This window comes from Culex pipiens, chromosome 2 (assembly GCF_016801865.2).
Source record: "Culex pipiens pallens isolate TS chromosome 2, TS_CPP_V2, whole genome shotgun sequence".
Classification (NCBI taxonomy): domain Eukaryota; kingdom Metazoa; phylum Arthropoda; class Insecta; order Diptera; family Culicidae; genus Culex; species Culex pipiens.
Window position 1 is genome coordinate 219,903,045 of NC_068938.1, and position 14,811 is coordinate 219,917,855.

Sequence of the window (14,811 nt, forward strand, 5' to 3'; positions counted from 1 at the left end):
TTTTATTGTTTTGCCTTTCTCACTGGGGAAAGGCTGTAAACCTACTCTAAAAAAGATATGGTTTCTGGTATGAATTTTATAGCAACGCATTTGCTTAGGGATTCTTAAGCCAAATATCAGCACATTTGGTTGTAAACTGGCTTGTCTGAAGCGGTTTGGAGCAAGGGCGTCTATGCGGAGTGTACCAACACCCGCAAACATTTCCGGCGCTTGGAAAGGAAAGATGAAAGCTTGAAAGAAAATAAGATGAAAAAACAGCTAAAGTTGACCCCAGAAAAAAATTCAAAGCATTGGCAAAGTCAGAACATTTATTCAGTTTGTAAACACAGTTATAAATCTCTTTTTATGTAAGCAATTTTAAATCTATTTTGAATTAGTGAATTTTAACAACGTCACTCTTATCACCAAAATTCACCAGAATTGAGATTGTGTTTGTAACAACAAAACAAAACAGAACTAATCAGCACTTTAAACCATTAATGGCATTCTCATACCAGCGTTTCTCAAGACAGGATGAAGAAAGCGAATGTTCTGTTAGTGAATCTAGTTGTTTTGCTTAACTTACAGCAAATAGTGAAATGTGAAGTTAATTATTTAATAACAAAATATCAGGTAAGTACAAGCTTAATTTTTTTTGAAAATATTTTTATTTGTTATACCTTTAGGCTAAAGCAAAGCAGTTCAAAGCAGTTGAGTATTGCAACCATCGTGGAATGCGACTAGCGGAGATTGACAGTCTGGAAGTGGAGACTAAATTGCAACAGGCAATCGTAGCTTCGGATATCTTCAAAAAAGAAACCACAATGATTTGGGTGGGAGCAAGTGATTTGGCGGAGGAGGGCAACTTTTACTGGCATGGCTCTGGGAAGCAGCTAGTTTGGACGAATTGGGCCGTACACGCCAGCCGGACAACAAAGGAGGAAACGAAAGTTGCGTCGAGTTTGGTGTTATCAAGTATGCGACACTCCATTGCTCCGGCAGAAGTCTCAGCGGTTAGTCGTGTTTTTTCGCGGTGTGTTTGGCGCGTTTTTCACGGCGATTCCGAGGCGTGTGCGAGCGGACAAGCCCGTTCCGGTGGTCAGAGAGGCCACAATCTGGTCGTCGTGGACACGGCGGCGGTGCAGCAGCGGAAGAGGAACGAGTTCCTGCATCCGAGCAGCAGCAGCAGGAGGAGTGAGCAGCAGCGGCCGCGGAGGCAGCTGAGGCGAGAGACGGTCGTTGGTCGGTGGAATCGGCCCCGGAGAGTCGACTGCGGTCGGCGGACCAGTTTTCGGCCAGGCCAGGTCGGAGACAACCCCGTTGTTTACGTGGCTGGCAGCAGGCAGCACAACAACAACAACAAGCGCGCGCAAACGAGCTTCCCGCGCATCCCGCTGCGGGCGGCAGCCAGTGCGGCCAGCTCGGCGGTGAGTGCGAAAGGCGAGTTTTTTAGTTTTTTTTTTTTTCTCATATTTTTTTTTTTTCCTGTTAGATTTTTTTTCTCATTTCTTCTGCGTTATTTTAGTCTTATTTTTGGTTTGATTAGTTTTCTTCCGTTTTTTCCTCAATCATGGATCCGACCGAGTCGGAACACGAGGAATCTGATTTCGATTCATCCATTGATGGTGACGAGGACGTGGAAATGAAGGACTCTGTCTCGGGAGTTCCTTCAAACACCACCAACAGGGACCACTTCCTGAAGGATAAGGATGCTGACGGTAAAGGGGGATCCACGGACGGGTCTAAGAGGAAGAAGCGAAAGCGTCCTAAATCAGATCCGAATCCGGTTCCCCCTCAACCACCGATTCCTCCCTTGACTCCAGACCCGATTCCCCCCTTGACTCCAAACCCAATTCCTTCTCCCAATCCAGATCCAATTCCTCCTAAAACACCGGTGCCGAATCCGGATCCAAATCCCCCACCGCTCCTGAATCCTCATTCCCAAAAACCGATTCCTCGTCCTCGTCAGTATCAAGAGGGATTGCAAACGGAATGGGTGGTCTTCTTCCGGCCCAAACAGAAGCCGTTAAACTTTGTACAGATCACCAAGGATTTGCAGAAGCACTATCCTGGGGTGGTCGAATGTACCAAGCTGAACAAGAGCAAGCTCCGCGTGATCGTGAACTCCGCGGTGCAAGCTAATCAGATCGTAACTGATCTGCGGTTCAGCATTGAGTACCGTGTTTGGATTCCGGCCCACAAAGTCGAGATCGACGGCGTGGTGACCGATGACAGTCTGTCGCTTGTCGACCTCTCAAGGGCGGTGGGACGCTTCAAGAACCCTAAACTTCCAGCTGTGGAGGTACTCGAGTGCCGGCAACTGGGCAACGTCACCACCGAGGGTGGCCAGAAGAAGTTCATTCCTTCTGCCTCGTTCCGGGTGACTTTTGCAGGGTCAGCTCTGCCGGACTACATTGAGCTGTACAAGCTTCGGCTTCCAGTTCGATTGTACGTTCCGCGAGTGATGAGCTGCGAAAACTGCCAGCAGTTGGGACACACCAAGACCTACTGCAGCAACAAGAGCAAGTGCTCAAAGTGCGCCGGCCCCCACAAGGACGTGGATTGCCAAAAGCAGGCTGAAAAATGCCTGCTTTGTGGCGGGGAACCGCACAAAACTCGACAGTGCCCAAAGTACAAGGAGCGCGAGGACAAGATGAAGCGATCCTTGAAGGAACGCTCCAAGAAGTCCTTCGCGGAAATCCTTAGTCAGGTGACCCACCCCAATCGCTTCGCTCCTTTGGCGGACGAAGATTCGGGGGACGAAGATTCCGATGTGGAGGTCCTCTTCCAGAGAGACGAGGAAAGTGACTCTTCCGGACCAAACCCGAAGCGCAACAAGGCTTCCAAGTCCAGAAAAGCCGCGGGCGGCAAGGGTAAGGAAAGTGACTCGTTGAACTTCGAGGAGGATTTTCCTTTCGGTCCGTCGGGTAAGCCCGCTCCGAAGCCGGCACCGAAGCCGACACCGAAGCCGGCACCGATTCCTCTCAAGCCGCTGAAGCCCGTTCCCAAGCTGCCAAAGATCCCCCTAAAAACGGTTCCTCAACCGAATCCGATCACCGATGCCTTCAAAGGAGTCCTTCCTTTTTCCACAATCGTGGAATGGCTGTGCTCTTTTGTGAGTGAACCGACGCGTTTAATCATAAAGCGGTTTGAGCCTCTCGCTAGACACATCGGGAAACAGCTTGCTAGCACGACGCCCCTCTTGTCGTTCATTTCCTTTGATGGGTAATACACCAAAAACGAAAAACGGCATCTCCTTTCTACAATGGAATTGCAGAAGTTTAACCCCCAAGTTAAACGATTTTCAACAATTCGCATTCGAACGAGACTGTGATGTGTTTGCGCTGAGCGAAACGTTTCTTATCGGAGATGAGACGCCAGCTTTCCGGGGGTACAACATCATCACAGAGAGCAGGGCAGGGCCAAATAGAGGTGGAGGCGTACTGATTGGGGTCAGGAAATGCCACACTTTTAGAAAGGTCACGCTCCCGAATCTAGGAGGAATCGAAGCAGTCGCAGTACAGGCCAGGATCAGAGGACTGGACATTTGCATTGTGTCCGTCTATGTTCCCCCACAGGTGTCGTTAACTCGACAAAAGTTGTGGGGTATGCTTGAGCTGTTGCAGGCACCGCGACTGGTTCTGGGTGACTTTAATCTTCACAGCACCGAGTGGGGAAGTCACAAGACAGACCCTCAAGCATATCTGATTCATGAACTGTGCGACGACTTCCAGATGACCCTCCTAAACAGGGACAAGCAAGTTACGCGGATTGCAACACCACCAACGCCAACTACGTCCGGTACGAAGGCGAGTGCCATCGACTTATCGCTCTGTTCCAACAGTTTGGCAGTTCTCTGTGACTGGAACGTGCTTCAAGATCCTCGTGGCAGTGATCATTTGCCGATCGCTATTCTGGTTAGCCATGGCCCACAGCAATCGACAACGGTGGAGATGCCTTACGATCTGACGCGAAATATCGACTGGAAACAGTACGCGGAGGCAGTCTCCATTGGAGTTGAGTTGCGAGCTGGGTTGGCACCGCTTGAAGAATATGCGTTTCTGGCTAATTTGATCTATGACAGTGCATTACAAGCTCAGACAAAACCCGTCCCGGGACCGTACATCCGAACGCGCCCTCCTCTTCCCTGGTGGGACAAGGAGTGTACGGATCTCTCGGCGGCCAGGTCTGAAGCTTATGTGGACTTCTGCAAGTGTGGAATCCGAGCGAACTTCCAAAAGTACAGAGCTCTTGATCGCAGGTACAGTAATACTCTGAAGCGGAAGAAGCGAATGTACTGGCGGGAGTTCGTTGAAGGATTACCAGCAGATACGTCCATGAGCACTCTGTGGCGCGTTGCGAGGGCCATGCGAAGAGGTTCCGTTCCGAACGAGAGTGTGGAAAAATCGGACAAGTGGATATTGGATTTCGCCAAGAAGGTGTGCCCGGACTCGGTGCCGACACAACCATCATTCGACGTTGTTGTTGGGAGCGATGCTAATCCTCCCTTCTCGATGGTAGAGCTCTCCATAGCACTATTGACGGGCAACAACACTGCTCCTGGTCCGGACAAGATCAAGTTCAGCTTGCTGAAGAATCTTCCGGACGTCGCCAAGCAGCGTCTGTTGAATCTGTTCAACACGTTGGTGGAGCAGAACATAATTCCACACGATTGGCGACAGGTCCGGGTGGTTGCCATTCAAAAGCCCGGTAAGCCGGCGTCCGACCACAACTCGTATCGTCCAATCAGCTTGCTGTCGTGTCTACGCAAGTTGCTGGAGAAGATGATCCTCGACCGCCTCGAACCATGGATGGAACGAGAGCACTTGCTGTCAGACACGCAGTATGGCTTCCGGAGAGGCAAGGGAACAAGCGACTGTCTAGCCTTGCTGGCCACAGGAATCGACATAGCCCGTGGTAAAAAACAGCAAATGGCTTCTGTCTTCCTAGATATCAAGGGTGCATTCGATTCAGTCTCCATCGAGGTGTTGGGAGTAAAGCTGCGGCGGAGCGGTCTCAATCCGACGATGTGCAACTTCCTCATCAACCTGTTGTCAGAAAAACACATGCACTTTGTGCAAGGTGATCTGGCAATCACCCGGATAAGTTACATGGGTTTGGCACAAGGCTCACGCCTTAGCCCATCCATGTATAACTTCTACGTCAGCGATATCGATGATTGCTTGACCGGAGGCTGCACCCTTATACAGTACGCAGATGACGCAGTGGTTTCAATCGCTGCCAAGAAAGAAGTCGATCTGCTAGAACCCTTGCAAGATACCCTGAACAACTTGGCCCATTGGGCAGTTGGAAAGGGTATTGAATTCTCTCCGGAGAAGACGGAACTGGTCGTTTTTACGGGGAAGCATGAACCGCCGCAGCTCAATCTTTCTCTCTCGGGAAAGAATATCGAGCAGTCGGACCACTTCATGTACATGGGTACCATCTTCGATCAAAAGGGAACATGGGGGAAGCACATTAACTACCTGAAGCAAAAGTGCCTGCAAAGAACTAATTTTTTGCGCAGCGTCTCTGGCAACCGGTGGGGTGCTCATCCTTCTGACCTGCTTCGACTGTACAAGACAACGATACTCTCGGTGCTGGAATATGGCAGTTTCTGCTTCCAAACAGCTGCGAAATCACGCTTGTTGGTTCTCCAGCGGATACAGTACCGAAGTCTTCGCATTGTCTTGGGATGCATGCACTCAACTCACAACATGACCCTCGAGGTCTTGGCGGGAGTGTTGCCTCTGCGAACTCGTTACTACGAACTGTCTTACCGGTTCCTGATCCGGTGTGATTACAGGAATAAACTGGTAATTGACAACTTTGAAACGTTGCTGAACCTTCACGTTGAGTCTCGGCGCATGCTTCTATATTATGACTTTATGTCATCGTGGGAGTGGAGCCCGAGCACAACGGTACAGCGCACGCCTCCGTTAACTAGCAGCACCCTGATTGGCTTCGACACGTCCATGAAAGCCGATACTCGCGGTATCCCAAACCATCTTCTGCGGGGGGTTGTACCGTCGATCTTCGCATCAAAGTACAACCATGTTCCTCCAAACAACAGATTCTTCACCGATGGCTCCAAGCTTGACGGCTGTACGGGCTTCGGTGTTTATCATGAATCTTATCAGCTGTTCTTTAAGCTGAAGGACCCGAGTTCGGTTTACGTCGCAGAGTTAGCCGCGGTTTACTGCGCACTGCGAATCATCGAGACCATGCCACCTGACCACTACTTCATCTTCACCGATAGCTTTAGCTCTGTTGAGGCTATCCGGACTCTGAAGCCGACCAGGGAGTCTACGTTTTTCCTCACGGAAATACGTAAGACTTTAAACAACCTGGCGGCTCAGTTCTTCAGCATCACGGTGGTATGGGTCCGCGCTCATTGCTCGATTCCGGGTAATGAGAAAGCGGACTTGCTCGCCAAGAAGGGTGCTGAGAGTGGAGACATTTTTGAAAGGCCAATTAGCCTACAAGAATGCTATGGTTTTCCGAGGCAGCGTGCGCTTCTGGATTGGCAAACACAATGGGACGGCGACACCAAAGGACGTTGGATGTATTCCATACGACCTAAGGTGCAAAGAAAAGCCTGGTTCAAGGGAATGGACTTGACGCGTGGATTCATCAGAACGATGTCCCGCCTTATGTCGAACCATTACTCGTCCAAGGCTCATCTGTACCGTATCAACATGAGTGATACGAACTTATGCGACTGTGGGCATGGTTATCAGGACATCGACCATCTCGTATGGGCGTGTCCAGATCACCATGTTCACAGAATTAAGTTGAAAGATACCCTCAGGGCCCGAGGAAGACCACCAGAAATTCCGATGCGAGACGCGTTATCTCAACTAGACCTTGATGTTCTCTATCCGATCTATCAGTTCCTCTTAGATTCCAAAATATCTATTTAGTTTTTGTTCCAGTTAGTTTTCCTTCAGTTAGTTTTCCTTCTGTTAGTATAACTCGCCTTCGCACAAAGCCGTCGTTTCTGGTTGCACCGGAAGCAAAGCAAGAACGCCCCAGCAGCTGGACACCGAGTTGCGGCTGAGGACAAAACGCAAAGGCCAGCAGAGCCAACCAAGACCCCTACACAATCCCCCTTCCCTTCCCACGCCTTGTCTTTAACATCAATCCCTTCCCTACTAACCCCGAGTAGGCCGCGGGTAATCGGCTCCCCTCCCACTAACATTTCTAGAGTTTTTTTTGAAAAGGTCCTATAAGCTATTGTGTTTCATATGTTTATAAGACCTAATCAAAAAAAAGTCTGGATTTACACACAAGATCCTCTGTAATTATTAAGTCAAATGTAATTACAAAAGCCGACTCGGTCCTAACCAGGTCCCAGTACCGAAAAGGACCTAATAAAAATAATTTTATGAAAAAAAAAAAAAAAAAAGTATGCGACACTCAATGTTACCTGGCAGTGAAACGACAAGAACTGCAACGTCAAACGTTATTTTGCTTGTGAAGGAAGACAGCAGGAGCAAGTTATTTGTCCGTTTAAGTGAATGAGTTAAATAAATAGAAATAAAATGTATTTGCCAAAAATGACTTCTCAACAAACATAAACTAAACATTTATCTAGAGGTAACGAGGCGAGAAACACATTAAAATTTGAACATCTGAGATAGTACTTCAAGTCTTTCCAAGCGTGAAATGATTATTTAAAACTGACAACTAACGAACCCAACAGTTTAGTTCAGTACTACCTAACACATAACCCGGTCCAGCTTAGTCACAATGTTTCGGCATTTCCTAGCGGGTTTTCTACTGGCCTTATCATCCGTAAGTCTTACTTGAATCCTAAACTAGCAACTTTTCAACCTTCCCCAGCGGCAAGTGCTTCGTCACCGCGTTGAACTCGTTTACGTCACAAGCATACGAATATCCTCCCAAGATGTTCTCCGGCTTCCACTTGAGCCACTTGATCTGGTCGGAAACATCCTCACAGAACACGTAATCCTGCTGGATTTGCTCGGGCATCGCGTGCGGGTTGTTGACGCCAATCAACGCGATTCCCGCGTCGTGCCACTCGTCGTGTAGGATTTTGTAGAACACTCTGGGCACCGGAACGCGTCCGCCGTTGTTTGGATCAAAGTCGAGGAAGATTTGCTGCATGTCTCCGTTGGCGTCGGGCAGTTCGAGGATTCCGTACGTTCCGGTGTAGACCGTGACTTCGAGGCCACGCTGGGCGATGAGATCTTTGACGCCCGTTTCGACCCGCTGCCAGTTGAAGCTGTTGAATTTTTGCCACTGCGGTGCCACGTTGAGGAACCAGAAGGTTGCGCGTTGGTGCGATCCGTACACGAAGTCTGCCCTGGCTGCGAGGTGGCCGCGGGCGAGGAAGATGTCCTTCTTTTTGTTCAGGAACGTGTCGGCGTGCTCGGGGGATCCGAGGATTCTGGCGAGAGCGTCCCGTTGGGAGTCGTACGAGTAGAGTTTGGACATTTTAAGATCCGGGAAGTAGTCGCCCTGGATGAAACTGGGCCGTTTGGAGGATTGATGTTTGACGTTCCACGGGTAGAGGGCGTGTTTCACGTAGTGGGTTCCGAGCGTTTCTTCGTCGAAGCATACTTCGTACAGCTTGAGGAAGCGATCGTCGAGTTCGAAGCCGACTTTCACGAGTCTAGCGTTGTTGAAGCACTTTTCTTCGGTGCGGCTGGCCACGTGATAAACGGGCGCTTTGCAGACCAGCTGCGAAATGTTGTAGATCTTACCGTTGTGGACAAACTCGTTGCCGTCGTCACACGTAGTGACGATCGATTTGTCCCCGGTATGACCGAAGCCTCGGGTACAGAACAGTTCCAACTGTTCCCCCTGGTGGAACAAAAGATCCGTTGTGTTGGTGATCGGTGTGATGAACTGCTTCGTCCCCGGCACGAGAAACAGTGGCTGCTTGAGGTTTAGATCTTTGTTCATAGATATCTTGCAACCTACAACAAGGAGGGAGAAATTTGCGTTTATCAATTCTGCCGAACACCAAGTGGTTGCCCAACTCACCATAATCTTTCTCGTAGTCTTCGCTCGTGCTGCCGCCAAAGTCAACCGTCGACGTCTCGAGTGCAATTCTCGAGAAATTGAGCTCGATTTGCGCGAGCAGCACCAGTGCCGCTAGACCAAACGCGTTCCACATTCTGCGACGATCGGTCAAACTTTCACTCGAGACTGTTTCACGAGAACCAAGATGCTGCCGTACAATCGACCAAGAGATGGACTAACGGGGTTCAGTCTGATCGAGTGGTCGCCAGCTGAATAACCCGCACGTGTGCGTCCGAGCTCGGTGGAACCCAGCAAGTTTGTGAAATACGCATCATGAGGAAGCACACTGAAGAGGCGGCCGTTAAAACAAAACGTCCACGAACTGCTTGTGAGTTGAATGAACGGTACCCACAAACCACAACTAGGTTTCGGGGAACTTTGCAATCAGTGTGCTAAAATTGAACTTCTCGGGATTACTTCTACCTAGTTTAAGCAGAATTTGTTAAGATTTTTTCAAGTTAATTTTTATTACTTATTCGACAAATATCCCAAGTTGGCACACCGCGTCTATAACGGTAAAATACAAACAACGATGAACACATCTCGGACACCCACTCCAACCACTCACTCTTATCTCTCACACACAACACTTCGTTAGCCGCCATCGCAAGCCACGATCGGTATCGCGATCCGCGAGGTTCACTTTGAGAACAACGCAGACTACGCCAAGGTCTTTATCACGCTGCGGAACGGCACGGGCGGCAGCAGCCGCAGCAGTACGGTGGTCGATATCGACGCACTGATCTACCAGAACATCTCGTCCGGTCTGCAGCTGCGAATGGATCTGGCTGCCCGGGAGGCCGGTTCCGACCATCAGTATCTAACGCTGCTCGAGTCAACCGTTGATGTCTGCGCGCGGGACAGCTCCGACGACTTGCTCGTGTCGATGATGATGGACGGAATGAACCAGTACAGAAACCTGACCATTGAGTGCCCCTTTGAAACGGTGAGTGTTGGCAGCGGCACAAAGAGTGCTTCTGAAACTGTTGTTGTTATCAACGCATCTCTTTTAGGGTAATTACGCGGTTCGAAACTTCCACATCGATACGAACAACACGCTGATTAGACTGGCACCTCCCGGGGAGTACCGCGTGGGAATCGATGTTAAGCACCAGGCGGAAAACAGATCGGTGCTTGTTCCAGTGTTTGGTATTGAGTTTTATGCAAACATTTTTGTAGTTGATCATTAATTTAGGTTATTTGCTTGAAATAAAAACTTTAAAATTGTTAACTGTACAAATAATGTTTATGATTTTAACTTATTAAATTGCATCTGAATTTAAATCACCAGCAGAGCAAAAAGTAATTGAAAGCTCAGCTTAAAAATATTGCAATTTTCCAATCACTCAACGCCAATCCTGAAAATTTAACCCCTTTGCAGTATGCACTTTCCACGCACCCACCCCGTCCAAAATGCAACATTTTTCACGGTTCAACTAATTTTAATAATAACCGACAAATTGCTGACCATCCCGAAATAAAGGCAATCGCATGAATATGAAATATCGGACGCACCACGTGAGGAGCAGCGAGTTCAAACGTTTGAAAAAATTGCCTCCCGTACCTACGTGGGGTGTTCGTCCCCCACCACCTACAGAACCTTCCCTTGCATCGCAGATTGCCATGATGCAAATCCATTTTCATTTTCATTTATCAGAGGTTCGACCCGGCTTTTTTCCTGTTCGACCTGCATGGTGCCTACTATGATGTGAACCGAATTCCGAAAGGGATTTGCTAAACGCTGCAGATTTAGAACTTCGACGGTACAGGGGATAGTTTCAGCGTTTTTGGCAGAGCCAGGATTAGAGCACCGACATGAGATGCACCAAGGGGAGGGTGAAGGTGGGCAAAAGATGCAATAGTAGCAACATTCACTTGATTCAATTAAAATGCAAATTTTGGGCAACGCTTTCAATTTTAACACCGCCGGTATGATGTGTTTTGAGGGAGAAATTGGCTTGTCGGATATGGGTCTGGTGCTTTTGAGTTTCAAAACGGGAATTTATTTGAACAAAATTTACGAAAACAAAACAAGGTAATTTTCAAGCTTTTTTCGGAGTTCCATCGTCATTCAACGGTAAGGCAACATTGTTGACACAGTCCCAGTTGACTCCACACACCTGAACTCGGCCAGTTTGCAGATTGTCGATGACTTTCACCTTCGCTACGTAGTTTGTGAACGAATCCGAATCGAGTGGACCTGACCAGCGCCGGGTTGCGTTCTTCATCCACACGAAGCCATCCTTGCCGTCGGCCAGGTACGACGGAACGACCGCGTAATAATCCGCGCTAGGGTTCAGTGGGCTGTAAACTTCCTGGCTCGGGTTGGAATAATCCCGAACGTCGATCGAAACCACACGACTGTAGAATGGCTTGGTGGTATCAATCCGGATTCTTAATCCGGACACCTGCAAGCAATTAGTGCGGCCCTCAATGTCCCACGTGAACGAGTGCTCCGCCATGGACCAGATGTCCTTTCCGCTGATTTTGACCATGTCTGCAGTGGATCCGAACGGGGCCGCCTCGATGATTTGACCGTTGGTGATTGCTAAAAATTGAAGTTTTTAGTATAAGCTTCTCAAGAGATCAATTGCTACGGGACTTACATCCCACCGGAATTGGATTCCGGAAGTTGCCTGCTTGAATTATTGCCAGCGGTTTAAAGGTGGCGTTTGTCCACTAAAAATTCAGATGGTTGAAAATATAAGATTTCGAATTCTTGAACAGAAATTTTACCGAATCCGAGAAAGCATCCGCCACCACAATCCCCAGGGAACACTCCAGCGATCGGCACGTGTCACGGTTCAGCCGCACTCGAGTCTCACCCACCACGGTCGATCCGAGAGCCCACAGCTTCTGTCGCCATGGTTGCATGTCCTGCACGATTTGCGCATCCGGTACGATCGAGCCGTTCACGTACACCGGATATCCTTCCCAGTACTTTAGATTTCCGCGCTCATCAAAGTAGACCGTGATTCGGCCAACGTACTTGCCGAACGCCATCGCTTGAACAATTGGAATCTACACCAATTATGAATCCAGTCACAGCCTAACCAAACGTGTTTTACCTTCTTCCCGGTGTTGTTGCTCTGAACCACAACCGGATACTCGCCCACTATGGCGTCCGTCTTGGCATCGTACGGCGCTCCGGTGTCGTTCGAGTACAGGAACGAGTGCGAGTGGGCTCCAACGATCAGGTCGATGTTGTCTCCGGCTTCCGCAGCGATCCGTTTATCGTCGTCCAGCCCGCAGTGCGACAGAACGATGATCCGTTTGATTCCACGCTGGCGCAACCTTGCCGCTTCGTTCCGCACCGCTTCGACGGCATCCGAAAAGGTCACCTTTCCGGTTTGGGCGATCGTCTGAGGAAGAAAATCATCCTTAAGAATCTCAAAAACTAACTCTAACTCAACTTTGCACTTACATGAGTTTTATCGTACAGCACTCCGATGATGCCGACCCGGCGCCGGTCCACCTCCAGCACAACCGACCTCCTAATTTGAGAATTCAACAACGCAGGCTCCCCGTTCAGCTCCAAGTTGGCCACCACCATGGGAATACGTGCCCGGTCCAGCGAGGCCAAATACGGCGCCAACCCGGCCGGCGTGTGGTCAAACTCGTGATTACCCAACGTCATCGCAGCAGGTCGCAATTTCTTAATAAACTCGGCCGTAACCTCCCATCGCAGCAGGTTGTACCACAGTGTGCCTTGGAAGTTGTCGCCGGCGTTCAGATAGATGGCGTTTTTGTGCTTGTACTTGTGCAGCAGATCCCTAATCACCGTATAGACCCGTGCGATTCCAGCGATGCAACTTCCGGCACTTCGTTCCGAAACGGTGCAATTGTTCGATTTGAGGTTCGTCTCTTCGAATCTCGCGTGGAAGTCGTTCAAATGCACCAAAGTAAGCGGGAACAAGTGCTCCAGCTCGCATCGCCTTTTGGGCATATTATTCACCGCCAGAACGCCTACTACGACAACTGCCATTAGCAGTAAAATTGAACCGAAATTGTTACGCCAAAACGCACCCATTTTAAGCAGTGCGTGTTCACTCCAATCAACAAACCAACTAAAACTGCTCTCACCTCGTTGATGCTGATAGCGTCTGGCAATTTGGGCTCTCTCGACAGTATTTAAAACAATTTACTCTGTTTACATTAAGCGCTTTTTATCTTCTCCTAACCCGCCTCATACGGCAGTCAATACACGTAATTGTAAATGACCTGCAGTTGTTTCCTCTGGCAGGCAGGTAGGTAACGACCTGGCTGAACTGATCCTGGCTTGAGTCACAACAAGTGTGCGGGTTTTTTTTGTGGTTTTTTTGTGACGATACAAAATTGTCATTGTTAAAATAATAGAAAATAATGGAAATTTTGTGAAAGCTTTCATTTAAACAAATTTTGGAAAGTCCCCCCGGATAATGCAGTTTTCTTGCAGACATAAGCTTATAGGGCAAAATCTTGTTTTGGGCACCAACAAATAATTTCAACATACAACAGAGGGAAAATAAATAATTCTATTGCATACATAAAACTTTCAAGCCCAATTTAAAAATCACCAAATTTGAAAAAATATCAATCATTGCGTCGGAACGACAACGATAATTATCTTCATCGTTATTGAAATACGGCTCTTCCGTAAGCGATGATAACCTTAGGCGTCATCCATAAAGTATGTCACGCTAAAATCGGCCAAAATTAACCCCCCTCTCCTCCCCCTATGTCACACGTCATGTTTTATCGGACCCCCTCCCTCCCCCATCTTGTTTTTTTGTACAATTTAGCTTGAATTTTCAAAAGGTCCTATCTGCATAGAAAACCCATGACTCATAGGTTGTTTTGAAAATTTGCATGATTTATTAATGTAGGATTATTTTTTAATTCGGTGTTCAATCGAGGAAGTTTTTTTTTATTTTGACAGGTTGTGTATTAATTTTTTTTTTTCAAAATATGATGATTTAATTATTATAAAAAAACTCTGTGTCTTAAATCCTTGTATCGTGGTTCTTTTATGAGTAAAGTTTATCAATCATTAAACTTTTATTAAATAAATTTTAATACTGAATTTTCAGTATTCAAGAAATAGTCTAGCGTGACGTCACAGTCTCACAGATCCCCCTCCCCCCCTTGTCACACTTTGTCACGCTTGCAATAACCACCCCCCTCCCACCCCCTCCTAGAGCGTGCCGTACTTTATGGATGACGCCGTTATTTATGATAGCCTACGATTTCTCATTTTAGTAAGTTTCCGTTTTTTCGAGAATTTTGTTATGCATTTTCCAATTATAGAGTCTTTTTTGAAAAATACTAAAATTTTCAGAAAATACTATATTTTTTCAAAAGTTCTGATATTTTTATAATTTGAAATATGGTTATCAAATGAAGCGAAATTTTGCATGCTTCTTCACCTTTTTTATAATATTTTTTTTAAATACTGAAATTTTCACAACTACCGTATTTTTAGAAAATACCTAAATTTTCAAAATTTTGTGGAAATTTTAGTTTTCAACAACACAAACTCTGATAAAATGAAAAACCCATACAAAATTGCCATTAATAAGGTGAAAAACGGGGGGCGAATGACCCATAGGGTTAATGTTCCATTAATAAAATCAACAACAACAGTAACAAGGTGAAAAAGCATACACAATTTTGCTTCGTTTGATATCCCTATTGCAAATTTAAAAAAATTGAGTATTTTCGAAAAAAGATGTATCTTGTGTTAATTTTAATATTCAAAAAACTAAAAAAGTGAAAAAACAAAATTTTGCTTCGTTTGATACC

At 47.4% G+C, this 14,811-nt stretch overlaps 3 protein-coding genes across 3 annotated transcripts; 1 reads left to right on the forward strand and 2 right to left on the reverse strand.

Annotated features, from left to right (window-relative positions):
* The first annotated feature begins 7,585 nt into the window (after nucleotides 1-7,585).
* Nucleotides 7,586-10,229, forward strand: LOC120416699 (uncharacterized). Its single transcript, XM_039578515.2, has 3 exons — nucleotides 7,586-7,776; nucleotides 9,629-9,976; nucleotides 10,044-10,229. The coding sequence occupies exons 1-3, from the start codon at nucleotides 7,732-7,734 to the stop codon at nucleotides 10,218-10,220; spliced, it is 570 nt and encodes a 189-aa protein (XP_039434449.2). The 5' UTR covers nucleotides 7,586-7,731; the 3' UTR covers nucleotides 10,221-10,229.
* Nucleotides 7,783-9,485, reverse strand: LOC120416676 (uncharacterized). Its single transcript, XM_039578495.2, has 2 exons — nucleotides 8,992-9,485; nucleotides 7,783-8,924 (listed from the first exon to the last, which is right to left on the reverse strand). The coding sequence occupies exons 1-2, from the start codon at nucleotides 9,122-9,124 to the stop codon at nucleotides 7,795-7,797; spliced, it is 1,263 nt and encodes a 420-aa protein (XP_039434429.1). The 5' UTR covers nucleotides 9,125-9,485; the 3' UTR covers nucleotides 7,783-7,794.
* A 787-nt stretch (nucleotides 10,230-11,016) lies between the features above and the next one.
* On the reverse strand, nucleotides 11,017-13,307 carry LOC120416685 (apyrase-like). The gene is made up of 5 exons (XM_039578503.2): nucleotides 12,455-13,307; nucleotides 12,099-12,392; nucleotides 11,767-12,051; nucleotides 11,637-11,709; nucleotides 11,017-11,578 (listed from the first exon to the last, which is right to left on the reverse strand). Exons 1-5 carry the CDS (start codon nucleotides 13,058-13,060, stop codon nucleotides 11,073-11,075), a joined length of 1,764 nt encoding a protein of 587 aa, XP_039434437.1. The 5' UTR covers nucleotides 13,061-13,307; the 3' UTR covers nucleotides 11,017-11,072.
* Between the last annotated feature and the right edge of the window lie 1,504 nt (nucleotides 13,308-14,811).